This window comes from Alosa pseudoharengus, unplaced genomic scaffold (genome assembly GCF_046254945.1).
Source record: "Alosa pseudoharengus isolate Yale_2024_CS ecotype anadromous, Long Island Sound unplaced genomic scaffold, YU_APseudo_1.1 YU_APseudo_1.1_scf_24, whole genome shotgun sequence".
NCBI classification, from domain to species: domain Eukaryota; kingdom Metazoa; phylum Chordata; class Actinopteri; order Clupeiformes; family Clupeidae; genus Alosa; species Alosa pseudoharengus.
In genome coordinates this window covers 4,727,407-4,747,676 of record NW_027468689.1, presented here as the reverse complement: position 1 = coordinate 4,747,676, position 20,270 = coordinate 4,727,407, and the positions used below count along the sequence as shown (strand labels likewise).

Below are 20,270 nucleotides of genomic sequence, written 5' to 3'. Positions count from 1 at the left end.
ACGGACCACTTGTGATCAGATCACTGAAGATGCATTTTAAAAACAAATGTGGGCAGGGCTGTATGAGTCACTCTATCGCACACACACACACACACACACACATACACCCAGGTAAACTTCTGCCATGTTATAGGGAGTAACCTATTGCCTGTGAAGGAGAAATTTTGGATTACTAACATTTTTTTATATTCTGTATATGCTTTCTATACATTCAATACTGTGCATCAACTTTGCTTTGTCTGTCATTTGGTCTCTCCATATCATGATTTTCTAATAAAGCTCATGCGACCCCCTTTGTCACGAGTTAAGGGTATTCTGCCTGAGGCAGTAACATTAGGAATATCTCAACAGGAACTAGACTATGGCAAGAGAATGCTGAAGGATGTATATGTATTGTATTGACCAATTATCTGACTTACTTGGAGTAGCCACATGACTTGAGTATGGCGTATGGTCACATGCTATGTCCAAGAAGTGTCCATGTATTGTTGTATTTCTGCATGTATGAGGATTTTTGGAAAAGACCATTGTACTCATGTGATTTGTATTACCAGTTTAACTAACATGCATAAGATGGGGCCTCACCCTAGAGAACTTTGAGTAGTGTTACTGGGATGTGCTGTTGCCAGTGACGTTGCTCCCGGTATCGTGAATAAACCTGCAGTGGTTCCTCACACATGAGTGTTGCCTGGATATTTTTGACCACACCTGGCAACAGATACCCAGAGGCAGAACCTTATGCAACAAACACAATACATGTCATCAGCTCACCTTTAGACCAGCACCTGTTCTTCTAATCAGCTTGATCATATATGATCATATCACTTCTGCCATGTTATTAGCAGGGGCGTAGATTTGCGTGGGGACCGAAGGACGTGTCCACACCAATGTCAAATTACGACTGAAATGTCCCCACCAATATTCAGGTTGAAATGGGGAAAAAAGCGCTCACATGCGCTACACAAAGAGTTAAATCATTTCTCACGTCAGTGCTGCGGATCATCTAGTACAGATCTTGTAATGTGCAGTAGCCTATAAGGGTAAATCGCGCAGAATTGAAGTTACCTATAATAACTACCAGTGAGGCGCAGCATGCAGCGCTTCAGCTTTACTTTACTACAAGCATGAAGTGCGTCCAAATTCACCCATTCTTCTCTGTTGAACTCCTCGAGAAGTAGGCTACTCATCACACATGTGTCACATGAAATAACCTTTTCTCAGCTTTTAAACGGTGCTAGCTAGCCACTGTTTGCTGTGATAAACAGTTCGTGAGAAAAATAACTTCAAGAGCTTTAATTATTCTCTGAGCCCATCTCCACATCCATTCGTCTCGGTGGAATATCGTAGGCCTACACACGCTTCACGCCTTAATTTTCACATAGACTTTGCAAATATTATGCAAATATTGATAACAACTGTCCCCACCAAAGCTCAGACCAAACCTACGCCCTTGGTTATTAGGGAGTATTGCCTGGCAACAGATACTCAGAGGCAGAACCTTATGGAACCTGTTCTGCAGGTGTGTTTGTATATTAGTCTGCCACACACTGAACCCTGGGCACTTTCCACTTTGAAGGCAGAGATTTCAAAACCATACACACTCTGCTTTAAAAATCGAGAGATTTCAACAGCTTTGGGAAAAGAATCAAGATGACTCAACCAAACGTCCAGGTAGGAAAACTCATTGTTTTACACAGCAACAGCATGAAATTAATCTTTACTACTTAATTATTAATAATAATGAATTACACAAGATAGCATGAGAAAATGGAAATAGAAAAAGAAATTCAAAACAAATACTTGTCTCAACAGACTACACTCAAAAGCCGACTGACTGGGACCAATTCCAGAGAATATTCTAAGGAGAATATCCACATGAGTTTAGATGATCTAAAGCAGGAACACAAGAACGACTACACCCGTAAGGAGGTGATTCAGCCCAATGAGGAGGCCACAAATTGGGGACAGGTTCCACATTACCCTCGACCTGTAGAGTTCTGTGTGTCTACAGTGGCTCATGTGACGACTGAAAGAGGTCTGGAAGGTATTATGGCCGCCAATGGGTTTAAGGGAGGGGAGAGGGGCTTCCTGTGGTGGGGGCTTGTGATTGGTCAAGAGGAGATTGCTGCAGCGGAGCAGAGGTATCTGGAAACATTAATCCCTGAATGGAGTCCAGAAGAGATAGAGAGACAAAAGGAAGAGCCTTTCCTGCACAACTTCACCACCTCTCCTGCGTTCAAGGATGAGTCTCGCTATGGCAACTTCCGGTTCACTTTCAACCTGGATGATCTTCTGCAGAAGTACAGCACAGAGATCTGTGGAGGACAGACACCCGTCCTTAAAGTTTATAAGACTTCAATTTACAAACAGGAGGTCATGTACACTGTGCTGATTCATAGCCCTGATGTTTGTGTTTATAAAGATTACCCAGAGCTCGATGATAACGATCAGGCGGTGTGTCTTTACAGGGATGGTAAGATCATCTGGCGCGCTCAAGCCATCTCAGAAACACACCATTATAAACTGACTGAAAACAAAGAAAAAAAAGAAGTGCATGCAGAAGGCAATTTAAACATAGGCTATGTTCATTATGTGTGGGATCATGTGACCCTGGCCTTTCATATGCCACGAGATACAATTCTACCCTTTTCTAGGGCGGAACTAGAGGAGGTTCTCACTCCGTGTGATAAAGACAATCCATCAGTGCCCAAACACGATAAGCTGACAAAAGACAAAGCAATGGTGGAAATTCAGAAGTATGCGCCTGAGAGAAAGACTTCAGACACAGGGTCATAGAATATCTTTGTGCTTCATCAATATTACATAATGTTCTTTTATGTAATATACTGTGTAGACACAAACACAGACATACATATTAATTTACACCACACTTCTTTCAGTAACAGATCAACATGACTGTGTGTTTTTTTACCTGCATCATAACCTCTTCTTTATCTGTGTGAAATTACTGTAACCTGTAATGTCTGTTTTGGGTACTGGGTTGATCTGCTCTACTTAGAATTTGAATTGCACACCATTATCTGTATCTGTGTCAGTTAAACCAACAAAATTATCTGCATCCGTATTTGGAAAGGAAACTGAAAGTGTGTGTTTTACCATGTGCTATGCTAAATCAGGCAAATATTGTATTCTGTACCTAAATATCAATGGAGATGCAATTGCTATTACTATCACCACCATCACCAATAAATTATTTTGGCAACAATAACCAGTCATGTGTTGTTCACATTTTCTCTCTTGTAAGGGTACACCTCCCTAACAAGGGTCAACTAAAAGAAAAAACAGTTTGGCTAAGGAAACCAAATAAAAAAATAAAAACATCTTTACAGATTAAATAATTGTTTCACACTGAAAATGAAAAAAAAAAAAAAAGATGTCCCTATCATGGTCTTTCAACACAACCTGCATCCTTAAGAAAACCCAACAGAGACTGTTCTGTTCCACTGCCCTGAAGAAGGCACTCATGCCGCTACGCGTGGGCCTTGTTTTTAATATGTCAATGTAGGACTTGTCAAATTAATAAAGACATTTTAAGTTGGAGTGCCTTAGTCAGAGAATTTATTCTCATTCTTGAACCTGGATGTACAATACCTTGGACTAAAGGGCACCCAAACCCAACAAACCAACAAACTATCTGGATAAGAGCACGCCATACTTTACAAACTTTAAACAGACTGTTCTTTCTTAGGAGACTTAAAAGCTTTGGGGTGGGTACAACATCTCTTATAAACTTTTACAGATGCACCATTGAAAGTATACTGACTGGTTGTATCACAGTGTGGTTAGGTAATCTGTCTGCCCAGGATCTCAAACTTTTAACAAGGACAATCCGGTCTGCCTCCAGAATCATTGGGGCCGAACTTCCTCTACTACAAAACATTTACCCTGTATGCTGCAGGAGTAGAGCAGAGTGTATCATCAAGGATGTCAATCATCCAGCCCATCCCCTCTTTTCATTACTCCCCTCTGGTAAACGCTACCGGAGCATTACCTCACACACAACACGTCTTAAAGACAGCTTCTTTCCCCAGGCTATCAGAATATTAAATGGACAGTGACTTGAAATCATGAACACTCTTAATATAATTGCTTGTGTCATCAATATGGTACCTTATGTATCACAGACATTTTATATATTTTTTTTATAATGCCTCAGTGCATTTCTTTTTTTTAATCATCAGGTCTGCAGGTCATTAGGGGCCTGCAGGTCAGTGTTAGGTCTATGGTCTTACATGTATGTATGTTGTCTTTTACCTGCAGTCTTTATGTATGTATGTGGTCCATATGTCTGTGGTCTATATGTATGCACAGAAGCTCTATGTAGGCTTTCTAATGGGTGCATGTCGACTGGTGTACTACTTGTGTACAGTATCTGTGTGTGTTTGGGTGTCTGTGCATGCTTAGCAGCACATATGTCTCGTTATTTGTATGGTGCCCCCCCCCCCCCCACACTATTTATTGCCTATATGGCACTATTGTGCTTCTTAGATCTCCAATTTTACCCCCTGCACCTTGTGGCACAAGCATTTAACTGTATTGCAAAGTAAATGTGACAATTAAACTTTGAACCTTAAACTTTGAGCAAGCAAAGAGCAAAGTGGTACAAAATATGACCACCACCCAGTCCTGCACATTCTCTCTGCAAAAATAAATCACACTTGTCAATTTGTCTCCATCTCCTACTCCATCCATCCGTGTGTGTGTTTGTGTGTGTGTGTGTGTGTGTGCGCATGTAGCTGATATGGCCTCCCAAACATGGAATTCCACAAAACTTGGCATGCATTCAGAGGGTGTCATAATGATCCTACACTTCAAATGTCATGCATTTTTGAACCTGTCAGCCAAAGAAACCTGGGATTACAATGTTTTGTTGCCTTTTACTTTTAACTAGGTGGCCCTATACCTTAAATGGATATGGGATGTGTTGACATGGCCCCTGGAGACCAACATACAAAAATAATTTAGTTATCCTAAGCCTTACGGTTCTCGAGATATTCACAGAAAACTGTGTCTGGCCATCTACAGGCTGATTGGTGTACAGTCACTAAATGCACACATATATTCATTTGGTAACACTTTACTTGACCGTATCGACATAAGAGTGACATGACACTGTCATGAACATATGACACTGTCAAGACACATGAACCCTAGCCCTTACCTCTAACCCTAACCCTAATCCTAATTTATTACGACAAAACCGAATGACACTTAAAGCTGCAGTTGGCAAGATTTTTTGATCATATTCACTGAAACCGACACTATGCTCCGGCAGAACAACATAAATCAGCCGGTTTTAGAAAAAAACCTGCACTTCTACCTCCACCTAGAGCCTGTTATTTGTTTTACAAAAATCCACAGCTCCCGTTTTTTCTGGTCCAATCAGAGCAGGGCTGTGTGAGATCTGACTGTCAATCACAGTCTGGTGCAGTCTGGTGCTCACTGACGAGTACAAACTCGATGAGAGGGTGCTTGGTGGTAGTGGGGGAGGGACATGAGAGTTGTAAACATTCAAAATGTTGTCCCCTCAATCTGTCAGTCTTGCCAACTACAGCTTTAATGACAGAAGTGGTATGCCATAAACAGTGTTGGGCAAGTTACTTCAAAATCGTTATTATTTATTCCTAACACTATTGTATTACTTTTAAGTTACTTTCACCAAAATATCTAGAAATATGGATTTGGATTAGGGTTAGGGTTTGGATTCTAAATGCAATTTATTATGCTCAATGCAGCTCATTGCACTTCTAATGGAGGGTGATGTGGTATAACGTAAGGACTGCGCTAGGCTTAAGGCTAACAACAGTAGAATGCAATAGGCGCAGTGATGGCTCATGATGCAATACAAGGAACAATCATAGCCAGAATTTTGTTAAAAGAAGACAAAAGGTCAAAGTCTGGTCAATTGTGATAGAAATGCTGTAACTTTAGGCTTAGGCCTAAAGTATATACCTGTATATTGTAACCCAAAACTTAAAGACATGTTAAGAAAGGCTACACAGTGCAGCTGCTGGCCATTTTTGTGCCCTAACTGGTGAAATACAGTATTAACCTAAGAATGTCATCATATGGCCAACTATAAAGATATAATCTGCCTGTTCCCAGGGATGGGTAATTTGTCTTTCAAATGCAAAATAGTATTTTGTCATTTGTATTTTATTGGGTTGAAGGAAATGGCTCTGAATTTTGTATCAAAATACTTTATTGGTATGTATTTCTGTATTTTAAAAATACTGCAAAATACTATATGTGAAAAACACACAAAAAAGTAGATACTATACACAGGTGTAATGAATAATTGGTAATTAGGCAACAATGGAGAACAGCTGTGTTCAACAACACTTACAGCTTTTCAGTGACTGCTATTGCTGAACCATCAGCTCTGGTGTGAAGCTCTGGTGTGAAGCACTGGTGTGAAGTCGTACGCAAGTAAAGACAAGCAAGTTTACCTGTGCAAGTTCACATAAGGACACTGACAAAGGCAACCATGTCCCATTGTCTCCATGCCGATCTTTAACAGAAAAATGTCAGATATCTCAACCACAATGACATCAATAGATGGTAAGGTGTTGAGTGTGTTTGAATGGTAACACTTTACTTGACGGGTGAGTTCATAACACATTCATAGCAGCTGTCATAAACTGCACATAAAGCATTCATGACTGTTTCATGAGACAAGACTCAACATTCATACCAAACCTTTTAAGAATGTGGAAGACAGAACTTGTCAAAAAGTCCAACAATCGCAAAGCAGCATTGCCGGTTTTCTCTCCAGCCTTTGTAAATATTTCATGAATATCTTATGAAGTCTACTTCAAATGTCACTTTACTATATAAGTTGTGAAGTAATCATAATCACTGAATTTAACATTATAAGGTAAACTAGCCTACATTCAGCGGACCCGTATTTGTGTAACCTGGAACGGTTGGACATTCCCAGTAGCAAGATGAGAAATCATCTGCAAAGGTATCATAAAACAAATACATTTTTATTAAACAAAAATGATTTGCTTGACCATATTCTGTCTTTTTGACGCTGCAGTAGCCCATTGACTCAGGTGTGACGTGATCAGGTAAGAGGTTTGGAACAAAAACGGCAATGCTGTTTTGCAATTGTTGGATTTTATTTTGCCTGGGGCTGCGATGCAAAATACAATGTGTAGTTAGACAATAATAGCTTCTAAGATATGTATACTATCATTTAATATAATTTAAAAATTAAAATGTGTCTGTGAATCTAATTGTCTTGGGAATGTACTTCTTCTCCTTGCATGGATCTCCATATTGAAATGTTCTATATTTTGCTCTACCAGACTGGGCTTGTAGACGGCAGCTTTCGGCTTCCTCATTCTGTGAAGGACTTTTAGTCGGAATCTCTGTTTTCAAATTATCTTCTTTCTTTTGGCATAGGATGATACCTTCATGCTCATCCCCTTGCAATGTCTTATTTTCCACTGGTATAGACAACCTCCCACCTTTGTTTGTATGTACAATGGCTGGCTTATTGTTGCATTCACCTTGTCCATGACTTGCTGTGTGAAGAGAACTGGCATTAAATGTTTTATTAATTATTTGTCTACACAACTGGGTTGTTGAAGTGTCAGATAGTTCAGCACACGTCACATGTGTTTCGGTGTCTGGTCCTTCTGATTGTGATGTGACGGCTTCAGGAGGTGAACTCGTTTCATCACTTTCTGACATCTTAGCGTGAGTTGGGATGAGTTCATTTTGAGACTGAGGTTGAGGTCTATTTGATTGGCATCCGTGTTCTACTGAGGCTGAATTGTAATTCAGGTTTTTCTGTGAGACAGACTCCTTACTCTCTAACTCTGACAGCTGTGGGTTTGTGATGAGATAATTTTGAGACTGAGTTAGGGGTCTATTGGAATCTACGGAGTCTGAATTGTGATTCAGGGTTTTCTGTGAGACAGACGCCTCACTCTGGAATTCTGATAGCTGTGCTTTTGTGATGAGATCATTTTGAGATTGAGTTAGAGGTCTATTGGAATCTACCGAGTCTGAATTGTAATTCAGGTTTTTCTGTGAGACAGAAGCCTCGCTCTGGAACCCTCTGTGTGTTCTGTGGATACGATAGAATGGCAACCCTCTGTGTGTTCTGTGGATACGATAGAATGGCAACCCTCTGTGTGTTCTGTGGTTCAACAGTGATGCACAGATTACTGTGAGGTTCAGAGCTGTTCTGTTGAACCACCTCACAGACACTATCTTCCTCCACATTGGCCCATTTCACTTGCTGAGCTGTCTGAGGTGAGATGTGCCTGCCATTATCTGAGCTTTTCTCTTGTACATCCTCACCTGAAAGTTCACTTGCAGTTACTTCTCCAGGAACCTGCTGTACAATATCTGCATGATCTGTTGCCACGGTCCACACAGCCTCTGCCATCACTAAGCCACATGTAGAGTTTTTAAGAGAGTGGTGCTCTGATTGGTTTCCATCTACATTCTTTGTTGGGCTTTGAACTCTAGCTGACTTATCTGATCCTTGACCTCTCCCTTTTGTTCTTTGACATTTGTCATTCACCTGTTCTCCTGTTACATGTTCATCAGTATCTTTGTTTTTCCGAGCTGTTACACAATCATCTCCACTGTGGACAGAACCAATGGTCTCAAACTTCTCTAAGGCAGCTAAAACCAATCTCCTGACATGTGGTCTGGCCCCATGCTGTACCATCCGCATGTTGTTGGCGTCACTCTTTTCCTTGGCTGCAAAGATGGCTGACAAGTGTTTCACGCTTCGAACACCTACTGTTTGTCGCTTCATCGAAACTCTGGAGGCTTGCCTGACAAGGCCACCAGACCGCTTGAAAGAGCAAGACCCTACTTTGCATTGTCGAGTTTGAGTTTGATCGGATTTGGGTCTCAGGAACTTGGCTCGAAGGAGCTGGAATGATGTTATATGTCTAATGTCACTGCTTTCTTGTGCTCCATCTTTGATGATATGTTTTGGTTCCGACCTTTCTTGGCTCTTCTTGTCATTCTGCAGGTTGTTTCTGTTGGATAACTCCTGGATGAGGTACTGTAGAAGGCATTCCAGAACGGCACGCACTCCTGGGAGGGTCATCCTGTCGCGAATAATTCGCCTCAGAGTTTTGGAGTCCAAGGGAGCTGTGGTTGCTGCCCACACCTTTGCCATCATCATGGGTCTGAATGAGATAAAAGGCTTCATTTTGCTTGGGAAAAGAATTACAATATACTCACACAATATCAACGCAGCCCCTAAAAGGAACATTTTTGGTGAGCACGAGAAACTATCTGGTGCGCACTTGAAACTTACAAAGAAATGTTTTCCCCATGTCCTCTTAGGGGCTTTGAGTTTCTGGTGAGCATGTGAACGTTTCTGGTGCGCAACAGAAATTAAAAGTGGGCGGCAGATTTATAAAATTGTCGGACGGCAAATGTGAAAAGCAGGTGCAGAGGGAAGTGTGCGAAAAGGGTGCAGAAGGAAGTGTCTGGAAATGGCATAATCTAGAAGCAGAATTATTTTCATTAACTAGAATCAATCAATCACAACCATGAAGCATAAATAGACGGTTGATCCTGCAGGAACAAGCAGAACGCATACTAAGTAGTTATGCAAAGTTATACACACAAATAAATCCGCACTAACAAACCACTGTGCACTTTTTTAGAACAATTACATTTTGCTGTATAAGAACAAATTAGAACTGAATTACTTTAGTTGTATTAGGTAACTTTCAATCTAATACAGCAATAACTTTCAATCATGGTTATTTATTTAGCAGATGCTTTTATCAAAAGAAAGAAGAGGGAATTAAGTAACAAGCTATGAGGTTCTCCAGTAAAGATGTAGCGAGACTTGACCATCTGTCCTTACCATGACACATGAGACATTTTGAAAACTAGACTAAACTTAACTTTAAAGGACAAAGTTAAAAAGAACACCTACAAACTGGTATAAGTCTATGTTTACATGTACCTAATGAGCAAAAGCTTTTTTAAAAAAAATTGACACTCGCAGACTAAATCTCTCCTCTCTAAAATGAGTAGAGCATGAATCCCTTGTAGCCCCTTTTCCATCAGAGTTTCAAGCGAACTAACTCTTATATCCATTTAATTTTGAGCGACATAAGAAGCATCAAAACGGTTTTCCATTAACAGCACGATTCTAGGGAATTAAAATAATGTCATAAAGCCCCATGTTAAAGCCTTTTTTTCTGACACGCTAGTTGGTTTTCCGTCACCAGTGTAGCGAATTAGAACATAGGGAATGAAACACTTTTGTTGTTTCCCAAAGTCGCGCATGCTTCCCTGATAGAATATTTCCTTGTGAGTCTGGTTCTACGAAGATGTGGCTGGAGTCCCTAGCATTTTCGGACTCTGCTTTGGAACAGACTAGCTTGTGGACGTGCACATCACCGCGGTTCTGCCTGAGCACTTCCAGTTTTAACTGCACGCTTCCGTTTTGACAATGGTGCTGCTCCAATGCATGTCAACGCAGAGAATTTTGGGTATTTATGTTCACCTGAGGATCCACAGATGCATCCTTGAAAATTCTCAGAAAGAAGGGCGTGAATTTCGGAGTATTCCGAGGGGCACAGCAAAACATGAGAAAATAGCTCAGACTCAGTTTAATTTATAAAACAACAGGAGGAACACGGAAATAATGTGTCATTAATCCTTTAATGTTGGTGGTGCACTGCTGCTGAATAACATAAGTCTATAATAGCCATTCAATTCACTAGTCTGCCAAAGATACAATAACAGAGTTAACTTAGCGTCTTTACTAGGGCAATCTTGATAGACTTCACCCGTCATAGGCTACATCACAGTATTGCTGTTAACGGGGTAACACCCCAAACCACAAGTCTTAAATGTGTAACCGAATGTGTACACTCCCTGAACAGAAACAAACAGAGCTAAACAGAGATGATGAGTGCAAATAACGAGCGATTAGCACCTGTTTATCTGGCCATGCAGTCTGATCCATCATAAGCCATGCGGGTGCAAGTGAAGATCAGCTGTCTAATGTGAGTAATAAGCCCATGAAAGGAAAGGGTGACTATCACAGACGCGTTTAAATGTTAGTCACCTCATAACAATGGTGATATTTAAACGCATGTGGGGATTATTTTAAGGGTGTCTGCAGTCTGTGCAGTTTACACAAGTTTGCTGAAGAGGGGATGGTATTGATGGGGATTGTGAATAGTATATGCTGAAAGAAGCAATCCACTTGAAGAATTTGATCACAAAAACTCGATAAACAATTTCCTGTAGTAGAATTTTCATAATTCCACATAATCAGGCAGGTCACAGAAGCAATCATATTTCATTACAATCCAAAGAATGTTTTTGCCATCTTCTGTAACCTGCTTAAATTGATGTTTTAAAATTTATACAATGTACAGTATATATGATGAAACTACATCTCTAAAGTGAGATTACTTAATTTTCCTTCAACCTGTACTCACCCAATATGGCGTACGTGAACGACCCTGAAAACACAGACAAATGAATGAGGGCTTATACAGCAGGTCATTCATTTTGAACACTGACTGCGTTTACAAGTCTCCTGGTTAAGAGGCTTATCCCAGTTTTGATCATATCCGGAATATGCACAGAGGAATATGCACAGATAAACCTATATACATGATGAATACTAGTATCCCGGTTACCAACAATTATGCATGCAGCCAGCCACATGTCCAGAATAAGGTGTAAACATGGAACAGTATCCCAGTTCCTTTAGAGTATCCCAGCTAGCAAAACCGGATTTCTCAAAACCAGGATATGGGCTTATCCGGGGGTTCTGAACTCGGGATATGATGTTTCCATGCGCAACACACAACCACTCAAAATCCGGATCATAGCCGGGATACCAAAGTGCAGATAAACGCAGTCACTGATCATCATGCAATTAGCCAAGTTAGTTAGTTATAGCCAACTCAATAGGTGTTCATCTTGGTATATGAAATTCCAGTAAAAATCATTCAATTATTTATCTCCTAAAAACATTCAAGTGATGTGAGTACGATTTCAAAAAAATATCAGTTTCGAAAATATATCAGTTATTTAGTAAACACTCAAAGATGGCTGTAACAACACAGGCCGGTAAAGACTTAGTTCCAACAGCAAAACACTTCTACACATCTCTATTATTATAAGAACCATTCTTTTACAAACAGTATTTACTGTTATGCAAGATGCCCCTTATCCAATACTACAACAACAAAAAACAGATTTAATAATATCTGTGAAAATTAAGATATCAATATCTTCGATTGTTGAATAACAAAGCAAACATAAATTTAGCAAAACGAAAAGAAAAGAAACTAGGGAAAGACGGGGAGATGTGAGGACACGCTGAGCTGTGGTTTTCCACTATTTCTCTGAGTACTTCTCTTTCGCTGCTGCATGGAAGAGCTTCCCTCCTAGTTCCTCCAGCTGCTCGCGTTTGTCCACAGTCTGGTACAGTCCAGCCGGTACTTTTGACAGTCCGTGCAAAAGCCCATAAAGACATCCTGCTATTAGACCTGTTGCACTGCTCTCTCCTACAGGACACAAACACACACAAACACACACTGCATGTCATTAGCTCACCTTTAGACCAGCACCTGTTCTTCTAATCAGCTTGATCATATGATCATATGGTGGCCTATACATTGCACGTGTTTACATTTGTTTAGAATGTGCCTTGTGTGATCCGATCATAAGTAGTCAGACAAGACACACCGTGGTTTACACATGTATTCAGAGATGTTGCTGACCACCTGTGTTTATACTCTACTGCCAGGCCCGGAGTGGGTAATCGGGAGAATCGGGAGAATTCCCGGTGGGCCGCTTCACTTCTGGGCCGGTTGAGGGAAAAATATTGACATTTGCCACGTTAATCTATCTTCTCTTAAAGTTGGCTACACACGTTCGCATTGCCTAATGGGTTGTTCTCCCCTCCCAAGAAGAGTTAACTGGTTGGGTCCATATAGCCCGTTTTTTCTAAACACAATTCTCAGTTACCAGCCGGGCCCGGCCCTAAGCTTCAGGGAGGATGGGTAGGGAGGTGGTAGAAAGAGGCCATGAGGGACTGAAAAGGCCAGGTAAAAAATATGAAAAGTATTGGAGGAAAATGCTGCCAAATATACCAAGCTTCCAGCTTTTGTTTTGAAGAAGAAGACATAAGTGGCAACTGTTAAAGAGAGATAGCCTTATATTATAGCGGCATAATTATTGGGCTAATAGGCCTATGGACGTTGTAGCGTTGTCAACCTATTCGCAAGCAACATATTAAATTAATTAAATTATTAGCCTTTTTATATCATCCAATATGGCGATTAATAGACTTTGCAAATATTATGCAAATATTGATAACAAAACTCAAACTTGATCTGTGTGCAGTAGCCTAGGCAAAAACAAAAGTAGCCTCTGAGCAGCATATCAGCCAGTCCCCCGCTGAAAATGATGAGCCCGAAATCCCACTCCTGCTTTCTCTCCCATTTGCTTTCTGTCACTCTCCACTGTCACTATCATTAAAGGCATAAAATATACTTAACATTTTTAAAAAAAAACCCATATGAATTAAAGTTATTTTATGTAAGAACAGTAGGCTATGACAGCAGTAGGCTACATGATCAACCTATATGCCTTGTTTGCTCAGAAGTGGGTGTAATAAACTACACCCTATACACTCACGACTGCACCCCAGTTCATGACAGTAACATCTTCAAGTTTGCAGATGACACCACGGTTGTTGGACTCATTCACAACAATGATGAGTCCGCCTACAGGGATGAAATACAAAAACTCGCCACCTGGTGATCCATCAACAACCTGTCTCTCAACACCTCTAAGACCAAAGAGGTGGTGGTAGACTTCCGGAGGATGGGGACCGACCATGCCCCTATCTACATCAACGGGGACACTGTGGAGAGGGTCAAGGACTTTAAATTCCTGGGGACATACATTTCACAGGACCTCACATGGGCAACCAACATCACAGCTCTTGTGAAAAAGGCACAACAGCGGCTATATTTTCGCTCAACAAAATCAACCTCCCCCAGAAACTGCTACTATCCTTTTACAACTACTCCATCCAAAGCATCATCTCACATGACATTCTGGTGTGGTTTAGCAGCTGCACCACTGCTAATAGAAAAGCTCTGGACAGAGTAAGGAAATCTGCACAAAATATAATTCAAACACAGCTGCCATCACTCACAGACATATATCACACCAGATGCCTGCAACGTGCAAAAAACAATTATCAAGGACTTCACCCATCCAGGCCATGATCTGTTCACCCTTTTGCCATCTGGAAGGCGCTACAGTTCCCTCCAGTGTCGCACCTCTAGACTCTCTAAGAGTTTTTACCCAAGTGCCATTAAACACCTGAACAATTGACGGCACTGCACCCTTTGGACTGTCTTTTTTAGCTACTTATTTATTTATTACAGTGCATATATTGTCTTGCTGTCTTTTGTCTTAGGTGTAGTTCATGTTCCATGTTTCATGTGTCTTGTTATGTGTCACCACTAGGGGAAGTGCAATTGAATTTCGTTGTCACTATGTGCAATGACAATAAAGGCATTCTAATTCTAAAGGAGCAAATCACCCAACAACATGATAGCTGACCCATGCAGAAAAAAAACATGTAAACAATACAGTAGTTCAGTATGCCTCTTAGTGGAAATGTGGGATACATTTCAAATGCTTTATTTCTTCCTTCCTGTTTTTGTTAACTTATCAACCTATCCTTGTGGAATAGTGGAATAGTGGAATATTGGTAGCCTATAATAAAAACTACATGATAGTAAGAGCTGAAATGTTGCCTTATTTATCCAATTTCCACCACCGCTAAAAAAGTGGGCCGGTCTTGGGCCTGAAACTCCCAGGCTGAAAAGTGGTCCCACTCCGGCCCTGTCTACTGCTATTGCTTACGTCACATTCACTAGAACTCCCACTGTCTTAGACGAATCAGAACACATTAGCGCTAACACTGCAAAAGACATATGGGCACATGTGTCTCAGATAAGTTCACACTTGTATTGAGAACGGACCACTTGTGATCAGATCACTGAAGATGCATTTTAAAAACAAATGTGGGCAGGGCTGTATGAGTCACTCTATCGCACACACACACACACACACACACACACATACACCCAGGTAAACTTCTGCCATGTTATAGGGAGTAACCTATTGCCTGTGAAGGAGAAATTTTGGATTACTAACATTTTTTTATATTCTGTATATGCTTTCTATACATTCAATACAGTGCATCAACTTTGCTTTGTCTGTCATTTGGTCTCTCCATATCATGATTTTCTAATAAAGCTCATGCGACCCCCTTTGTCACGAGTTAAGGGTATTCTGCCTGAGGCAGTAACATTAGGAATATCTCAACAGGAACTAGACTATGGCAAGAGAATGCTGAAGGATGTATATGTATTGTATTGACCAATTATCTGACTTACTTGGAGTAGCCACATGACTTGAGTATGGCGTATGGTCACATGCTATGTCCAAGAAGTGTCCATGTATTGTTGTATTTCTGCATGTATGAGGATTTTTGGAAAAGACCATTGTACTCATGTGATTTGTATTACCAGTGTAACTAACGTGCATTAGATGGGGCCTCGCCCTAGAGAACTTTGAGTAGTGTTACTGGGATGTGCTGTTGCCAGTGACGTTGCTCCCGGTATCGTGAATAAACCTGCAGTGGTTCCTCACACATGAGTGTTCCTTGGATATTTTTGACCACACCTGGCAACAGATACCCAGAGGCAGAACCTTATGCAACCTGTTCTGCAGTGTGTTTGTATATTAGGGTGCCACACACTGAACCCTGGGCACATTCTACTTTGAAGACAAAGACTTCACGCCATACACACTCTGCTTTAAAAATCGAGAGATTTCAACAGCTTTGGGAAAATAATCAAGATGACAACTCAACCAGACGTCAAGGTAGGAAAACTCATTGTATTACACAGCAATAGGATGAAATTAATCTTTATTAGGCTACATCATTAATAATAACAATGAATTACACAAGATAGCATGAGAAAATGGAATTAGAAAAAGAAATTCAAAACAAATACTTGTCTCAACAGACTACACTCCAAAGCCGACCGACTGGGACCGATTCCAAAGAATACTTTGTGGAGAAGATCCACATGAGTTTAGATAATCTAAAGCAGGAACACAAGAACAAATGCACCCGTAAGGAGGTGGCTCAGCCCAATGAGGAGGTCACAGTTTGGGAAAAAGTTCCACATTACCCTCGACCTGTAGAGTTCTGTGTGTCTAGAGTGGCTCATGTGACGACTAAAAGAGGTCTGGAAGGTATTATGGCCGACAGAGGGTTTAAGGGAGGGGAGAGGGGCTTCCTGTGGTGGGGGCTTGTGATTGGTCAAGAGGAGATTGCTGCAGCGGAGCAGAGGTATCTGGAAACATTAATCCCTGAATGGAGTCCAGAAGAGATAGAGAGACAAAAGGAAAAGCCTTTCCTGCACAACTTCACCACCTCTCCTGCGTTCAAGGATGAGTCTCGCTATGGACAATTCCGGTTCACTTTCAACCTGGATGATGTTCTGGAGAAGTACAGAACACAGTTCTGTGGAGGAAAGAAACCTGTCCTTAAAGTTTATAAGACTTCAATCTACAAACAGGAGGTCATGTACACTGTGCTGATTCATAGCCCTGATGATTGTGTTTGTGCTGGTGTTTGTATTTGTGATTACCCAGAGCTGGATGATAACGATCAGGAGGTGTGTGCCTACAGGGATGGTAAGATCATCTGGCGCGCTCAAGCCATCTCTGGAACACACCATTTTAAACTGAATGAAAAGGAGAAACAACTGCATGCAGAAGGCGATTTAACAGTAGGACATGTTTATTATGTGTGGGATCATGTGACCCTGGCCTTTTATTTGCCAGGAGATACAATTCTGTCCATTCCTCATGAGGAACTAGTGGAGGTTCTCACTTCGTGTGGTAAAGGTTATCCCCCAGTGAAAAAAGACTATAATCCTGTGACAAATGACGAAGCAAAGGAGATAGTTCAGGAGTATAAGGCTTTATAGCCTGCAAGAGAAAGACTTCAGACACATAATACATACATAAGACTTCAGTCATAGAATATCTTTGTGCTTCATCAATGGTACATAATGTTCTTTTATGTAACATACTGTGTAGACACAAACACAGACATGCATATTAATTTACACCACACTTCTTTCAATAACAGATCAACATGACTGTGTGTTTTTTTACCTGCATCATAACCTCTTCTTTATCTGTGTGAAATTACTGTAACCTGTAATGTCTGTTTTGGGTACTGGGTTGATCTGCTCTACTTAGAATTTTAATTGCACACCATTATCTGTATCTGTGTCAGTTCAACCAACAAAATTATCTGTATCTGTATTTGGATAGGAAACTGAAAGTGTGTGTTTTACCATGTGTTATGCTAAATCAGGCAAATATTGTATTATGTACCTAAATATCAATGGAGATGCAATTGCTATTACTATCACCACCATCACCAATAAATTATTTTGGCAACAATAACCAGTCATGTGTTGTTCACATTTTCTCTCTTGTAAGGGTACACCTCCCTAACAAGGGTCAACTAAAAGAAAAAAACAGTTTGGGTAAGGAAACAAAATAAAAAATAAAAACATCTTTACAGATTAAATAATTGTTTCACACTGAAAATGAAAAAAAAAATTGATGTCCCTATCATGGTCTTTCAACACAACTAAACCTGCATCCTTAAGAAAACCCAACAGAGACTGTTCTTTCTTAGGAGACTTAAAAGCTGCACCATTGAAAGCATACTGACTGGTTGTATCACAGTGTGGTTAGGTAATCTGTCTGCCCAGGATCTCAAACTTTTAACAAGGACAATCCGGTCTGCCTCCAGAATCATTGGGGCCGACCTTCCTCTACTACAAAACATTTACCCTGTATGCTGCAGGAGTAGAGCAGAGTCTATCATCAAGGATGTCAATCATCCAGCCCATCCCCTCTTTTCATTACTCCCCTCTGGTAAACGCTACCGGAGCATTACCTCACACACAACACGTCTTAAAGACAGCTTCTTTCCCCAGGCTATCAGAATATTAAATGGACAGTGACTTGAAATCATGAACACTCTTAATATAATTGCTTGTGTCATCAATATGGTACCTTATGTATCACAGACATTTTATATATATTTTTTTTTATAATGCCTCAGTGCATTTCTTTTTTTTAATCATCAGGTCTGCAGGTCATTAGGGGCCTGCAGGTCAGTGTAGGTCTATGGTCTTACATGTATGTATGTTGTCTTTTACCTGCAGTCTTTATGTATGTATGTGGTCCATATGTCTGTGGTCTATACGTATGCACAGAAGCTCTATGTAGGCTTTCTAATGGGTGCATGTCGACAGGTGTACTACTTGTGTACAGTATCTGTGTGTGTTTGGGTGTCTGTGCATGCTTAGCAGCACATATGTCTCGTTATTTGTATGGTGCCCCCCCCCACCCCCTATACTATTTATTGCCTATATGGCACTATTGTGCTTCTTAGATCTCCAATTTTACCCCCTGCACCTTGTGGCACAAGCATTTAACTGTATTGCAAAGTATATGTGACAATTAAACTTTGAACCTTGAACTTTGAGCAAGCAAAGAGCAAAGTGGTACAAAATATGACCACCAACCAGTCCTGCACATTCTCTCTGCAAAAATAAATCACACTTGTCAATTTGTCTCCATCTCCTACTCCATCCATCCGTGTGTGTGTTTGTGTGTGTGTGTGTGTGTGTGCGCATGTAGCTGATATGGCCTCCCAAACATGGAATTCCACAAAACTTGGCATGCATTCAGAGGGTGTCATAATGATCCTACACTTCAAATGTCATGCATTTTTGAACCTGTCAGCCAAAGAAACCTGGGATTACAATGTTTTGTTGCCTTTTACTTTTAACTAGGTGGCCCTATACCTTAAATGGATATGGGATGTGTTGACATGGCCCCTGGAGACCAACATACACAAATAATTTAGTTATCCTAAGCCCTACGGTTCTCGAGATATTCACAGAAAACTGTGTCTGGCCATCTACAGGCTGATTGGTGTACAGTCACTAAATGCACACATATATTCATTTGGTAACACTTTACTTGACCGTATCGACATAAGAGTGACATGACACTGTCATGAACATATGACACTGTCAAGACACATGAACCCTAACCCTTACCTCTAACCCTAACCCTAATCCTAATTTATAACGACAAAACCGAATGACACTTAAAGCTGCAGTTGGCAAGATTTTTTGATCATATTCACTGAAACCGACACTATGCTCCGACAGAACAACATAAATCAGCCGGTTTTAGAAAAAAACCCGTACTTCTACCTCCACCTAGAGCCTGTTATTTGTTTTGCAAAAATCCACAGCTCCCGTTTTTTCTGGTCCAATCAGTGCAGGGCTGTGTGAGATCTGACTGTCAATCACAGTCTGGTGCAGTCTGGTGCTCACTGACGAGCACAAACTCGATGAGAGGGTGCTTGGTGGTAGTGGGGGAGGGGCATGAGAGTTGTAAACATTCAAAATGTTGTCCCCTCAATCTGTCAGTCTTGCCAACTACAGCTTTAATGACAGAAGTGGTATGCCATAAACAGTGTTGGGCAAGTTACTTCAAAATCGTTATTATGTATTCCTTATTACTGTCATTTCAAAATTCATTACATTATAATATTACTGTCTCTGAATTGTAAGGCATTACACTATTGTATTACTTTTAAGTTACTTTCACCAAAATATCTAGAAATATGGATTTGGATTAGGGTTAGGGTTTGGATTCTAAATGCAATTTATTATGCTCAATGCAGCTCATTGCACTTCTAATGGAGGGTGATGTGGTATAACGTAAGGACTGCGCTAGGCTTAAGGCTAACAACAGTAGAATGCAATAGGCGCAGTGATGGCTCATGATGCAATACAAGGAACAATCATAGCCAGAATTTTGTTAAAAGAAGACAAAAGGTCAAAGTCTGGTCAATTGTGATAGAAATGCTGTAACTTTAGGCTTAGGCCTAAAGTATATACCTGTATATTGTAACCCAAAACTTAAAGACATGTTAAGAAAGGCTACACAGTGCAGCTGCTGGCCATTTTTTTGCCCTAACTGGTGAAATATAGTATTAACCTAAGAACGTCATCATATGGCCAACTATAAAGATATAATCTGCCTGTTCCCAGGGATGGGTAATTTGTCTTTCAAATGCA

The 20,270-nt window shown here is 40.6% G+C and overlaps 2 protein-coding genes across 3 annotated transcripts; one reads left to right on the top strand and one right to left on the bottom strand.

Annotated features, from left to right (window-relative positions):
• Positions 1–1,568: 1,568 nt before the first annotated feature.
• On the top strand, positions 1,569–16,233 carry LOC143142159 (uncharacterized). Of its 2 annotated transcripts, none has more exons than XM_076302889.1 (2): positions 1,569–1,671; positions 1,813–2,880. In XM_076302889.1, the coding sequence occupies exons 1-2, from the start codon at positions 1,651–1,653 to the stop codon at positions 2,794–2,796; spliced, it is 1,005 nt and encodes a 334-aa protein (XP_076159004.1). In that variant the 5' UTR covers positions 1,569–1,650; the 3' UTR covers positions 2,797–2,880. The 2 variants fall into 2 exon arrangements, 1 of the variants encoding a protein (XP_076159004.1); XR_012990904.1 differs by lacking the exon at positions 1,813–2,880 and adding an exon at positions 16,104–16,233 and having other exon boundaries at positions 1,575–1,671.
• Positions 8,021–12,557, bottom strand: LOC143142715 (uncharacterized). The gene is made up of 2 exons (XM_076303790.1): positions 12,398–12,557; positions 8,021–9,185 (listed from the first exon to the last, which is right to left on the bottom strand). Exon 2 carries the CDS (start codon positions 9,179–9,181, stop codon positions 8,021–8,023), a length of 1,161 nt encoding a protein of 386 aa, XP_076159905.1. The 5' UTR covers positions 9,182–9,185; positions 12,398–12,557.
• Positions 16,234–20,270: the final 4,037 nt, after the last annotated feature.

Excerpts from the sequence above, each read along its gene's own strand:
- LOC143142159 (XM_076302889.1), top strand. The coding sequence starts at position 1,651 with ATGACTCAACCAAACGTCCAG. Across the intron at positions 1,672-1,812 it reads TGACTCAACCAAACGTCCAG|ACTACACTCAAAAGCCGACT; the intron begins GTAGGAAAACTC and ends TTGTCTCAACAG.
- LOC143142715 (XM_076303790.1), bottom strand. The coding sequence starts at position 9,181 with ATGATGATGGCAAAGGTGTGGGCAGCAACCACAGCTCCCTTGGACTCC.